This window comes from Rutidosis leptorrhynchoides, chromosome 10 (assembly GCF_046630445.1).
Source record: "Rutidosis leptorrhynchoides isolate AG116_Rl617_1_P2 chromosome 10, CSIRO_AGI_Rlap_v1, whole genome shotgun sequence".
In the NCBI taxonomy this organism is placed as follows: Eukaryota; Viridiplantae; Streptophyta; class Magnoliopsida; order Asterales; family Asteraceae; genus Rutidosis; species Rutidosis leptorrhynchoides.
In genome coordinates, this window is record NC_092342.1 from 119,567,875 (window position 1) to 119,580,454 (window position 12,580).

A 12,580-nucleotide genomic window follows, 5' to 3' on the forward strand; every position below is an offset into this window, starting at 1 on the left:
TATAATAAAGCTCCCGAAATAAATAAAATTTTGAGTTTGATAAACTATAATTTCGTTCAATTATCAAGACTTATACTATGTTAATAAACATGTATAGATTTAAAGATCATATTGGGTCAGTTTGACTTTTGAGATAACTTTTGTTAACTTTTGCGTGTCGGTCTCGAGCATTAGGATTGTGATACACTATGACCCGACCTAGCTTGTTAGACATGTATTGACCAACATATGTTCTCTAGGTTGAGATCTACGGTTATTTTGCATTCCGAGTTTCGGTCACATTTCGGTGAATGACCTTATGTGCTACTAAGGTGAGTTTCATTTGTTCCCTTTTTAAATGCTTTTGCAATATATATATTTGGGCTGCAATACATGCACTTTATTTTAAACACAATGGATACAAGTACATACTATATTCTACACTGAGTTTGAACTGAAAATCCCTTAGCTTTGGTAACTAGTAACTGCCAGTTATAAGAACTGGTGGATGCGAGTAGTAGTATATGGATCCATAGGGCTTGATATCCCCGTCCGAGCTAGAGCACTAGCCTTTTAACAGACATATGCTATTTGAGAAGCGTACACGTTGGTTTGCGTGTATTATTAAGATGATTATACAAAGGGTATAAATTATATATACGTTAAGTTTAGTTACCAGGGTGCTCAATTGCGTAGAATATTTTGATAAACGTTTCTGGATGAAACAATTGATAACTTGTGATTCACCTTTATATACAGATTATTCGCAACATTAAAACTATGAACTCACCAACCTTTGTGTTGACACTTTTAAGCATGTTTATTCTCAGGTTTCTAGAAGTCTTCCGCTATTTGCTTATACGTTATACAAGCTATGTGCATGGAGTCATACATACCTTATTCGAGAAAACTTTGCATTCACAAAATCATCACCATGTATCTTATTTAACTGTATTGTCAACGAATGTATTGTTAGAAACTATTATATATGATGATTGTCTATACGTAGAAATCATCAGACGTCAAAAACTTTAGATTTATATATATTTATTTATGGTGTATCTTTTCAAAAGAATGCAATGTTTACAAAACGTATCATATAGAGGTCAAAACCTCATAATGAAATCAATGAATGATGTATTCGTCCAAAGGGATTTGGAAGGGTCATCACAGTTGGCATCAGATCTTGAGGTCATAGGGAACCAGAATTTGTATTAGTGTATTTAACTGGTAATTGTTAGGATGCATTAGTGAGTCTGGACTATGACCGTATCTGTTTTTACAGAGTTTTACTTATCATTTCTTGTCGGAAATTACCTGCTTATCATTCTTAAGTCTAGACACGTCTTACTGCATTTACTGCATAGATAGTGTATCGACAAAATTCATATCTTAGCATATCTGTTACTGTAAACTTTTCCTGACATCTTTCAAAAATTTCTCCGTAATTTACGGAATTTTAGTATTATATATACATATGTAAATTATGTATTGAAGAATATCAAATCTAAGTCCTATAATCTATTTTACATCAAAAATCATTTCCCTAATTACATAAAATGGATCCTGTATCTAGTTCAAATTCCTTAAACTCCGACAGCTATTCCGATATGGATATTCACCTGAACTCCGAATATAGTGTAACCGGAATGGATCAACTAATTAGCCATCACCTATTCTGGATGAATTGAGGATGGGTTCGTAGCCTACTTAGTCATTGGAGACAAGAAGAAGGTGATCCCTTCCATCCACCACATTGCCCTCTTGGCGAAGAACCTGAAGTACTTACCAGCGAACCTGTTCGTAATACCATTTTCTCTCTCATCTCCAGAGTATTTCGTCATGATTATATACTGTCTCAAATTCTGGATCTCATTCATCCGCTCGTCCGAACCAACAATCATCCCGGTGTAATAGAAGAAGTCAACGAGCTTCGCGCTCGGGTAGTGGCTTTGAAGAATATGGTGCAAAGATTACAAGCACCAGCAGCATCACCGGCATCAACAGTACTACCGACAACAACACCAACAGTACCATTACCACCACCAACAACATCTGCACCGCAAGCCTCAACATCACAATCTGTACCTCGAACATCAACGTCATGCGCACCATAGATACCAAGGAATACCAACAACAACAAACGATGAAGTATTGATTCATAACTTCATCGAAGAAATATTCTGCAGAGAATATGTAGTTTCTAAAAGTTTTAGAGATTACTAATTCTAATTGTAAACCAGATGAATGAGCGAATAGAATTGATGAAATAAAACCCTGATCTGAATGGTGCACGATTTACATGCTAGATCTGTTTCACCAGCACCGTCAGTACTGTCAGCATCATCAGCATCATCAACGTCACAAGCTCCGCCAGATCCATAATCACCGTAAACATCATCACTAATCAACAACGCGTATATTGTATCAACGAGTTATGAAGTATTAACTCATTCCCTCTGAAGAAATTATATGTATATTTTATATATATATATATGAATTTTGAGATCAAAATAAATCTTTTCGTACTAAGCTATTATGTGTGAATCTTAACTATTAGGTACTACTCGGTTAATTCATATTACTAATATGCTATGATGTACATCCTTCGTTAACGACTTAACCATCGTTAACTACAATCTCTGTTTCAACTCAATGAATTCCATTTCATAATAAACTTAGTGTATTAATCAACTACATGTTTGATTTTACATTTTCATTTTCGATGTACTTAAAACTTTCTAGAAAACATCATTCGTACCTTGCTAAGTTAGCAAGAGTTCCATAAGCACTAACATGATTCACTAAGAAAATATCAATAAAACTGAATAATGAGGTATGATTACATTAGTGAAATACTCCGTGAAGATTATTAAATCTTTAATGTTTTAGAGATTATTCATTTATAATCCAGCCGAAAATCAAATGAGCTTAATATGATATTAACTCATTAAATATGTATTACATCTGAAGAAAATATACATACATATATTTTCATAAAGACTGTAATAAAATTTTCTGGTACAAAATATTACTTGTAAAACTTTTAACGGGTAGGTAATACCCGAAAGATATATAAATTCACAATTAATATGTTACATTCTTCGATTCTGATTCAGGAAATCATCAACTATACTCACTACTTTCATAACGATATACATTCTTTCACAGAAATCAAAACAACCATTCGCATCCAAATTTGATTACATATTCTGATTTTGAAAAATCAGAATCCAAGCCCAGATTTAAGAGAAAACATCACTCTTAGATTCTTACATCTTTCAAATGCCATACTTTGAATTCAAAACTGTACTAGAACATCATATGTATACATATAACATTCATCTCTTAGAATTATGAGCTTTCATTCTGAAAATCTGAAAAGCAACCAGTCTACGAATCAATACTCTGAATGTTGAAAAAGCTGATGAAGCAACAAAAACTGTAAACGACCTTAACAGTAAAAAGTTGATGATAAAGAATAGTGTGCTGGCAAAGCTCAGAAAAAGAGAAAGTTTGGAACTGGAAAACGGATTGAGCAAAGTATGAAGGAGGCTGTGGATAAATCCAAAAGACGAAACCTGCCTTCAAAGAATCCAAATGATTCAATATCTGCTAAAGTCATTAACGAATACCTTGCTCCTGACTCTAAACCTTTATGGACAAATCTTCTTTATCATCTTTCGATATTAGAAATTTTAAGATATCATCGTATCTTTCATTATAAATATCCTCCATATTTCTGGAGATAATTCCATAATCATTCTTATCAGAAATCAATTTTCTCCTTGCGATATCTGTGTTACATCATAAAAGAAACTATTTTAGTTTCTAAGTTCTGTAACTTTCGAGTTTAAAATATGAATATTTTGGAAGTGGTGTTGGGAGCTGAAGCATGAGTTAGTATAATATAATGACAGTTGATCAACGTGATTATATTACAGTAAGTCATGCTGAATTTCTAAATGGAACGTGATGATTCACAGATCATAACGTCATCATGTGCCATGTTACACGACTCTTGTATTCTACTTAAGCTCTAAACATATCAAGAAAATATTTTTCTTGATGATTCGGCCTTTTCTGAGGTATTCTGGTAATTTGACAAATTAAGACCGTGCCATTACAATTTCCTTCTTAGAACATTAACTATGTTCATTTCGAAATTCATATCTGTGAATTATGGACCATTACATGCGGTGCTTAATGGATATAAGAGAAAACAGAGCATGAAGCTCCGAAATAGAAATGGGGGTATAAATCGCAGCAAATAGGAGAGAGCATTAACTGTGGATGTCGATGATTATAGGAGACAGAAGCAGGGACTCTGAAAAATAAGGAAAGATATAAAGCCCGACGACAACACATAAATTACAAACCGTGTATATAAATGTTTATTGCAACATAAAGACACGAGAGAATTAAAAACACTACAACCCCAAGAGCGAAGTAGAAGAAAACAGATTCCTCCGGTGGAAGTTGGAAAAGGAGAATGATTGTTGCGATAGTAAGGATAAGGACAAGGATCAGAACTGGATTAAGCATTTTCACAATCTTTTGAATTTGAGAATTAAGTATAGGAGTGGTAAAAGTAATGGAACGGAAGAAGTTAATTTATAGTGAAATATCAGACAAGAGCAATTGAGACAGATCATCGCATTTAACCAAAGAGGATTCTAATTTCCTTATTCGCCGAAGAATCAAATCTTTTAGATTTAGAAGATTTTCTTTAAATCCCTTGAATTCCGGAATTCAACCAAGACAACGTCAAAACTTAAGACAAAACTTTAGTTCTCATTTCATTCCTTTTAGGATAGCTTCACTCGTACTCTTCAATTAATCGAATCATTTTATCTGTATTACTCAATAATGATAAAACTCTATATACCAACTCATATTCGTTATAAAAACATTTTTATGATTAGCCATGACGACCACGATCAAATTTCGGGATGAAATTTCTTTAACGGGTAGGTACTGTGACGACCCGAAAATTTCTGAACAAATTTAAACTTTATCTTTATATCATTAGATAAATATTTCAAACATATATATTACGTACAAATTTATAATTCTATATATATATATATATATATATATATATATATATATATATATATATATATATATATATATATATATTTTAACTTAGTCATAAAACGTCCTGATTTAAAATAATATATTTTGATAAACAACGAGCCACTGATTTATAGAAGCAAATGACCACAACGCTCAATTTTATAAGTTACATTTTTTATAAGATAATTTATTGATGAGCAAGTCAAATTATTAATAAGGGTATACGTCGCGTAACGTAAAAGGCTAGTTTTCTAAATGTACGAAAGTGTGTTCGAAAAACCGAAAGTGGTACATGAGTCGAGTAACAACGTACGAGTCATTTGAACAAAAAGTACATTTTTACTACGCACGTAAATATAATATAATATTTAATTAATTCTAAAGATTAAATATATTATATATTAAATATTAATATATATGTGTATTCATGGTGTCGGCAACATATATAATTCAATCATGAGCTGGATATATGGCTCATGCAATCGCATGAGGCCACCCTCATATTCTCATGCGATTGCATGAGAGGTAGTTGGGAGCAAACCTCTATAAATGGAACGATTTTGGCACTCTGGTTCATTCACTTCACATACACCGTAAATATTTAATTATTTATATTATTATTATTATTATTAAGATTAATATTATTATTAATCTTATGGTTAGGAGTATTATTATTAGTATTATACATAAAATACTACGACGAGGTTATGAGCGAGTTATTTCAAAACGGGTTTTATGAGCGGGATAGAGCTAAGAAAATTATGAGTTATAGCTATGGAGGTTATGGGTATGGTTCGGGGGTATAGCTCGTGAGGTCAAACTAGTGTTTATCATCTCCGTTGCGTCTACGTACTTTTCTGCAATATTGAATCACAATATTGATACGTAAGCATTTATATTTTATCTTTTATATATTAATAGTGTATCCATGTCTAGTGCTCGAGTATATATGTTTATACATGCTTTTATACTAAATTTTGTCGTTAGATAGTTTATGATGAATCATGAATTAAATACATGTGTTATTGATAAAAGGTATATGATATGCATGTCTTTGGAAAGCTGACGAAAAATTAATAACTTTTCATTTAGAAATCGTGTGTTTTCAAGGAACAGATTAAAAGTTATGGTCAACTGAATTATGATTAACATTAATCGGAATTGCTTTTGAATCTGCAATTGATATTTAAACAACTTGTTTATGAGATTGATAAATTGAATTTTCAAATATTATTAATCAAGTAAATGAATTTCTATATAAGGCACGTCTCGTCTGGTTGAACAATTGGCAAAGTTTACTGTCTTATCATGTTTTAAAGCTTTATAAACACTATAATCTGATTTTACAAGTATTGGAAAACTATATGAAATAATAAAACATGTTTGATTGCCATGATAATTCAAATATAATATAGCTCCCGAAATAAATAAAATTTTGAGTTTGATAAACTATAATTTTGTTCAATTATCAAGACTTATACTATGTTAATAAACATGTATAAATTTAAAGATCATATTGGGTCAGTTTGACTTTTAAGATGACTTTTGCTAACTTTTGCGTGTCGGTCTCGAGCATTAGGATTGTGATACACTATGACCCGACCTAGCTTGTTAGACATGTATTGACCAACATATGTTCTCTAGGTTGAGATCTACGGTTATTTTGCATTCCGAGTTTCGGTCACATTTCGGTGAATGACCTTATGTGCTGCTAAGGTGAGTTTCATTTGCTCCCTTTTTAAATGCTTTTGCAATATATATTTTTGGACTGAGAATACATGCACTTTATTTTAAACACAATGGATACAAGTACATACTAAATTATACACTGAGTTTGAACCGAAAATCACTTAGCTTTGATAACTAGTAACTGCAAGTTATAAGAACTGGTGGACGCGAGTAGTAGTATATGGATCCATAGGGCTTGATATCCCCGTCCGAGCTAGAGCACTAGCCTTTTAATGGACGTATGCTATTTGAGAAGCGTACACGTTGGTTTGCGTGTATTATTAAGATGATTATACAAGGGTATAAATTATATATACGTTAAGTTTAGTTACCAGGGTGCTCAATTTCGTAGAATATTTTGATAAACGTTTCTGGATGAAACAATTGATAACTTGTGATTCACCTTTATATACAGATTATGCGCAACATTAAAACTATGAACTCACCAACCTTTGTGTTGACACTTTTAAGCATGTTTATTCTCAGGTTTCTAGAAGTCTTCCGCTGTTTGCTTATACGTTATACAAGCTATGTGCATGGAGTCATACATACCTTATTCGAGAAAACTTTGTATTCACAAAATCATCACCATGTATCTTATTTAACTGTATTGTCAACGAATGTATTGTTAGAAACTATTATATATGATGATTGTCTATACGTAGAAATCATTAGACGTCGAAAACCTTGGATTTATATATATTTATTTATGGTGTACCTTTTCAAAAGAATGCAATGTTTACAAAACGTATCATATAGAGGTCAAAACCTCACTATGAAATCAATGAATGATGTATTCGTCCAAAGGGATTTGGACGGGTCATCACAACTTGGATCTTCGATCATATAATATGTAGATTCTAAGGACTCGTCAATATGTTTGCTAAGAAAAATACTTGCTATTGCTTTCTCTTGTTCGGAACAATTGTTATTTTCATTCAGGGTTTCTAAAATACCGATTGATTCGAGATGTTTTTCTACATTCATAACCCATGTTAAGTAGTTGTTCCCACTTGATTCTAAACGAGCAAATTTAAGTTTTTTCAAATTCGACATTTTCTATTATAAAAAAGATGAACAACATAAATCATAATCATAATCAACTTCTATTCATAGACAAATAATAAAATAAAATTAGAATCATTTTAAATTCATAAGTAGCAAACAACAGAATAATGGCATGATTACAAATGATAAAATCACAAGAGCATGATAGAATATAGGTTCACCCGGTGGTATATTAGCAACAATGATGTTAGTTAGTATGACCAATACAATAGGAAAAATCATCCTTGTGTGAATCATCTTTACAAAAAAAAAACTTTTTTGAGAGTGGTAATCTGAGAAAATGAAGATTGATTTGTGAAAATGTGAAAACGGAGATGTTTATTTTATATTTGAAAAATATAGTCGTTGTAACGTCGTCAGTTAACGTTAACAACCGTTATGTATATATGACCGTTGTAACGTCGTTAGTTGACTTTAACGACTGTTATGTATTCGTTGTATTAATAATAATTTTAATAAAAGAATTTTATTAGTAATAATACGATTACTATAAATACATTTAGTATAAATATGTTTAGTATAAATACGAAGATTAAGATAATAAACATATTATGCATAAATAATAAATTTAAGAATAAACATTAGTATGCATGAAATAAATAATGATTAATTGCATAAGTAATCATAAATGTTATATAACATAAATATAAATGTTAGTGAAGTTAATAAGAGTTAGATTACAGAAATATAATTCAGGCGGTATAACCGACCATATATAACTTAAATAACATAAATATAGATGTTAGTAAAGTTAATAAAAGTTAGATTACAGAAATATAATTCAGGCGGTATAACCGACCATATATAACTTAAATAACATAAATATAAATGTTAATGAAGTTAATAAAAGTTAGATTACAGAAATATAATTCAGGCGGTATAACCGACCATATATAACTTAAATAACATAAATATAAATGTTAGTGAAGTTAATAAAAGTTAGATTACAGAAATATAATTTTACTTGTGATGATAATAATATTTACCTTACTAATATATAATAGAAGATATCGTTAAAGAATTTCTTACCTTGATTATACGGAGCACTTCGTGCTGTTAACGTGTTGTAATTTAGTTGTTTATAACAACATTGGTAGCCTAAACTTACTACAAAATTCTAGTAATGAAGGAGTAGAATACTAATGAGAGAAATGAGAGAAATGATTCTTGTAAGTATAATGGAGGGTGCAAGTTTTTTAGCTTGCATACATGAGTATTTATAGTACAAAAAATACTATACAATAGGTATCCAATATTGACTATGATTTGTACAAAATTGACTATCCATTAAAGCCTAATATTATAACAAATTTTATATATTAGACCTTCCAAAAAATTAGAAATAGCCTTCCAAAACTTCCATCCTTTTGTAATTTACCTTCGAACCAATTTCGCCCTCTCGGTAGTATAGTTCAAGATCCGCCACTGTACCTCCCCGTTTCTCTTATTCTTTTATATTATTTGTTGAACAATGCATTATTTCTATATGAGTTTTCTTTATTTAAAAAAAAAAAAAAAAAAAAAAAAAAAAAAAAAAAAAAAAAACTATAAAGGTTACTAAATTGCATCAATAGTTTTCAGTACCATTTTTCAATACCATAGCAAATATATAACATACGGAGTAACATTTAATAATTCCAAATCATATATCATTGAATTAAATCATATAACATCATAACAACAATATGCATTGTAGATTGTAGATTGTCATGATAACACACACAAAAAGCTCCCATTGCTTTCCTTCTACTTCTAGGAACACCGATGTGTATGGGCCCATAAACCATACAATTCCTCACTGTCTCTTTCTCATAAATACCACTACCCACCACCACCTTCTTCCTCCATTGGCCAGCACCCTTAACCACCACCTAATTTTATCAAATACCCCAATGTATCAATTAAAAAATTCTTGATTTCTATCATCAAATTACATAAAAATCAAAACTTGATTACAAATTATTAACATGTTGAACCTTATAATTAATGGGTCATTATATTTTATCATTTTTCTTAATCTTTATGCCGCCGCACTCAACTCCGACGGCCTCTCTTTACTCAGCGTAAAATCCGCCGTGGAGGGCGGCGCAGCCATTTTCTCTGACTGGAATGACAACGATGCTACCCCATGTCACTGGACTGGTGTCACGTGCGCCAACATTTCAGGAGAGTCAGACCCACGTGTCGTCGGACTAGCACTCGCCGGAAGAAGCCTCCGGGGATACGTTCCGTCGGAACTCGGAAATTTAGTATATCTCCGGCGAATGAATTTACACAACAACAACTTCTACGGTTCAATTCCTAATCAAGTCTTCAATGCGACGTCGCTTCATAGTATTTTTCTCTACGGAAACAAACTTTCCGGCGAACTACCGGTCTCAATTTGCAACCCACCACGTCTCCAAAATGTCGATTTATCACATAACTCAATCACAGGAACAATTCAGAAGTTTTTAGGAACTTGTCGGCAGTTGCAAAGGTTGATTCTGGCGGGAAATAAAATTTCCGGCGAACTTCCGGCGGGCGTCTTCCCTGAGCTAGCCAACTTGGTTCAACTTGATTTATCTTCAAATTCACTTAGTGGGTCTTTACCGTTTGATATTGGGCAATTGAAGTCATTATCAGGAACTTTAAATCTTTCATTTAATAATTTCGACGGAAAGCTGCCGGAATCATTAGGTGATTTACCGTTAACCGTTAGTTTTGATCTCCGGGATAATAATTTCACCGGAGAAATTTCTCAAGTGGGTTCTTTTGAGAATCAAGGTCCAACGGCGTTTTTAAATAATCCGTTACTTTGTGGATTTCCGTTGCAAAAAAATTGCCGGAATAATAATCTGGCGATGGCTCCGGGAGGTCAAAGTTTTACTCCGATGGGTGATGATAACGAGTCCAAAAGAGGGTTGAAACTGGGTTTAATTATATTAATTTCTGTAGCGGATGCATTTGGGGTGGCATTAATAGGATTAATTATTGTTTATTTATATTGGAGAAAAAAAGATTCAAATGGTTGTAGTCGTACTTCACATGGTAGATTTGGTGGGAATCAGAAATCAAGATTCTGTTCTTTTCCTTGTGCAAGGGGATTTCCTAGCACGGATTCTGAGGTAGAATCCGAAAAAGGTACTGGTGGTAGTGGCGGCAATGTTAGTGGTGGTGGTGGCGGCGGTGGAAGTAGTAGTAGTGAAGGTGGAGAGCTAGTGGCGATTGATAAAGGGTTTAGTATTGAGTTGGATGAATTGTTGAGAGCTTCGGCTTATGTATTAGGTAAAAGTGGATTAGGTATCGTGTATAAAGTAGTGCTCGGGAATGGGATCCCGGTTGTGGTCAGACGGTTAGGGGAAGGGGGCGAACAACGGTATAAGGAGTTTGTGACTGAGGTTCAAGCGGTCGGGAGGGTGAAGCATCCGAATGTGATTAAGTTACGAGCTTATTATTGGGCTACTGACGAAAAGCTTCTAATTAGTGATTTCATATCTAATGGTAATTTGGCTTCAGCACTACGAGGTATTTTTCCGATACCATAAAACTTATAATATGACAAGTTATGTATGGAATATGATGCTTAATGTTTTTTCGGTCCATTTTATTGATGATTATAGTATCTTTTTGGTACACGTTATAATCAGGTCAAACATCTACAATTCTTTCATGGTCAACGAGGTTAAGGATTACGAAAGGAACCGCAAGAGGCTTAGCGTATCTCCATGAATGTAGTCCTCGAAAGTTTGTTCATGGAGACATTACGCCATCTAATATTCTCCTTGACAACGAGCACCAACCATACATATCTGATTTTGGTTTAAATCGCTTAATAAACATCACCGACAACAACCCCTCATCCGGTGGTGGATTCATGGGTGGGGCCCTACCGTACTTAAAGTCAACCCAACCCGAAAAGATCAACAACTACCGTGCACCAGAAGCCCGAATTGCATCCGACCGACCTACACAAAAATGGGATGTTTATTCTTTTGGGGTAGTGTTACTTGAATTACTCACGGGAAAGTCACCAGAGATTTCGTCTCCAACAACTTCGACATCAACCGAGATCCCGGATCTAGTGAAGTGGGTAAGGAAAGGGTTCGAGGAAGAAACTCCACTTTCGGATATGGTGGATCCAATGTTGCTGCAAGAAGTACACGCGAAAAAAGAAGTATTAACTATGTTTCACTTAGCCCTTTCATGTACCGAGCAAGACCCTGAAATTCGACCTCGAATGAAAACGGTATCGGAAAGCCTTGAAAAGATTAGGACATAAGCTGTCGATAAATACTGGGGTATCAAATTAAGAGTCACTGATGTTTTTAATTTTGTTCAATGATAGTAACTCTAGGTAACCTGGGCACATTTGTACTATTTTTTGTAATGTATTGTAAAGGAAAATGTATTTTTGATGATGTAACACATTGGTGTTAAAAGGATCATTATATTCGACAGAAAGAATGGTATTATATTTTCAGTGAAGGTGTGAGTTCACTCGTATGGTTTTTGTTTCAATTGTTCTAAACTCTATGGTTGGAAGCTGAACGTATGGCCTCGTGTACGAGTATAGGTGAAGTGTTTTTTAGCTTAAAAATTACTTGATGTTAGTTCGGTAGTTCCTCTGTCTAAAAAAATATGTATCTTACTATTTACATTTGTCATAAAATAATTATTTACTTAATACAAATGACTAACAAATATCATCAAATATGCGTCAACGGTGATGGTGCGAAATGTACAT

The 12,580-nt window shown here is 33.1% G+C and overlaps 1 protein-coding gene across 1 annotated transcript; it reads left to right on the top strand.

Annotated features, from left to right (window-relative positions):
* The first annotated feature begins 9,821 nt into the window (after positions 1 to 9,821).
* On the top strand, positions 9,822 to 12,227 carry LOC139873583 (receptor protein kinase-like protein ZAR1). The gene is made up of 2 exons (XM_071861517.1): positions 9,822 to 11,361; positions 11,484 to 12,227. The coding sequence occupies exons 1-2, from the start codon at positions 9,822 to 9,824 to the stop codon at positions 12,113 to 12,115; spliced, it is 2,172 nt and encodes a 723-aa protein (XP_071717618.1). The 3' UTR covers positions 12,116 to 12,227.
* Positions 12,228 to 12,580: the final 353 nt, after the last annotated feature.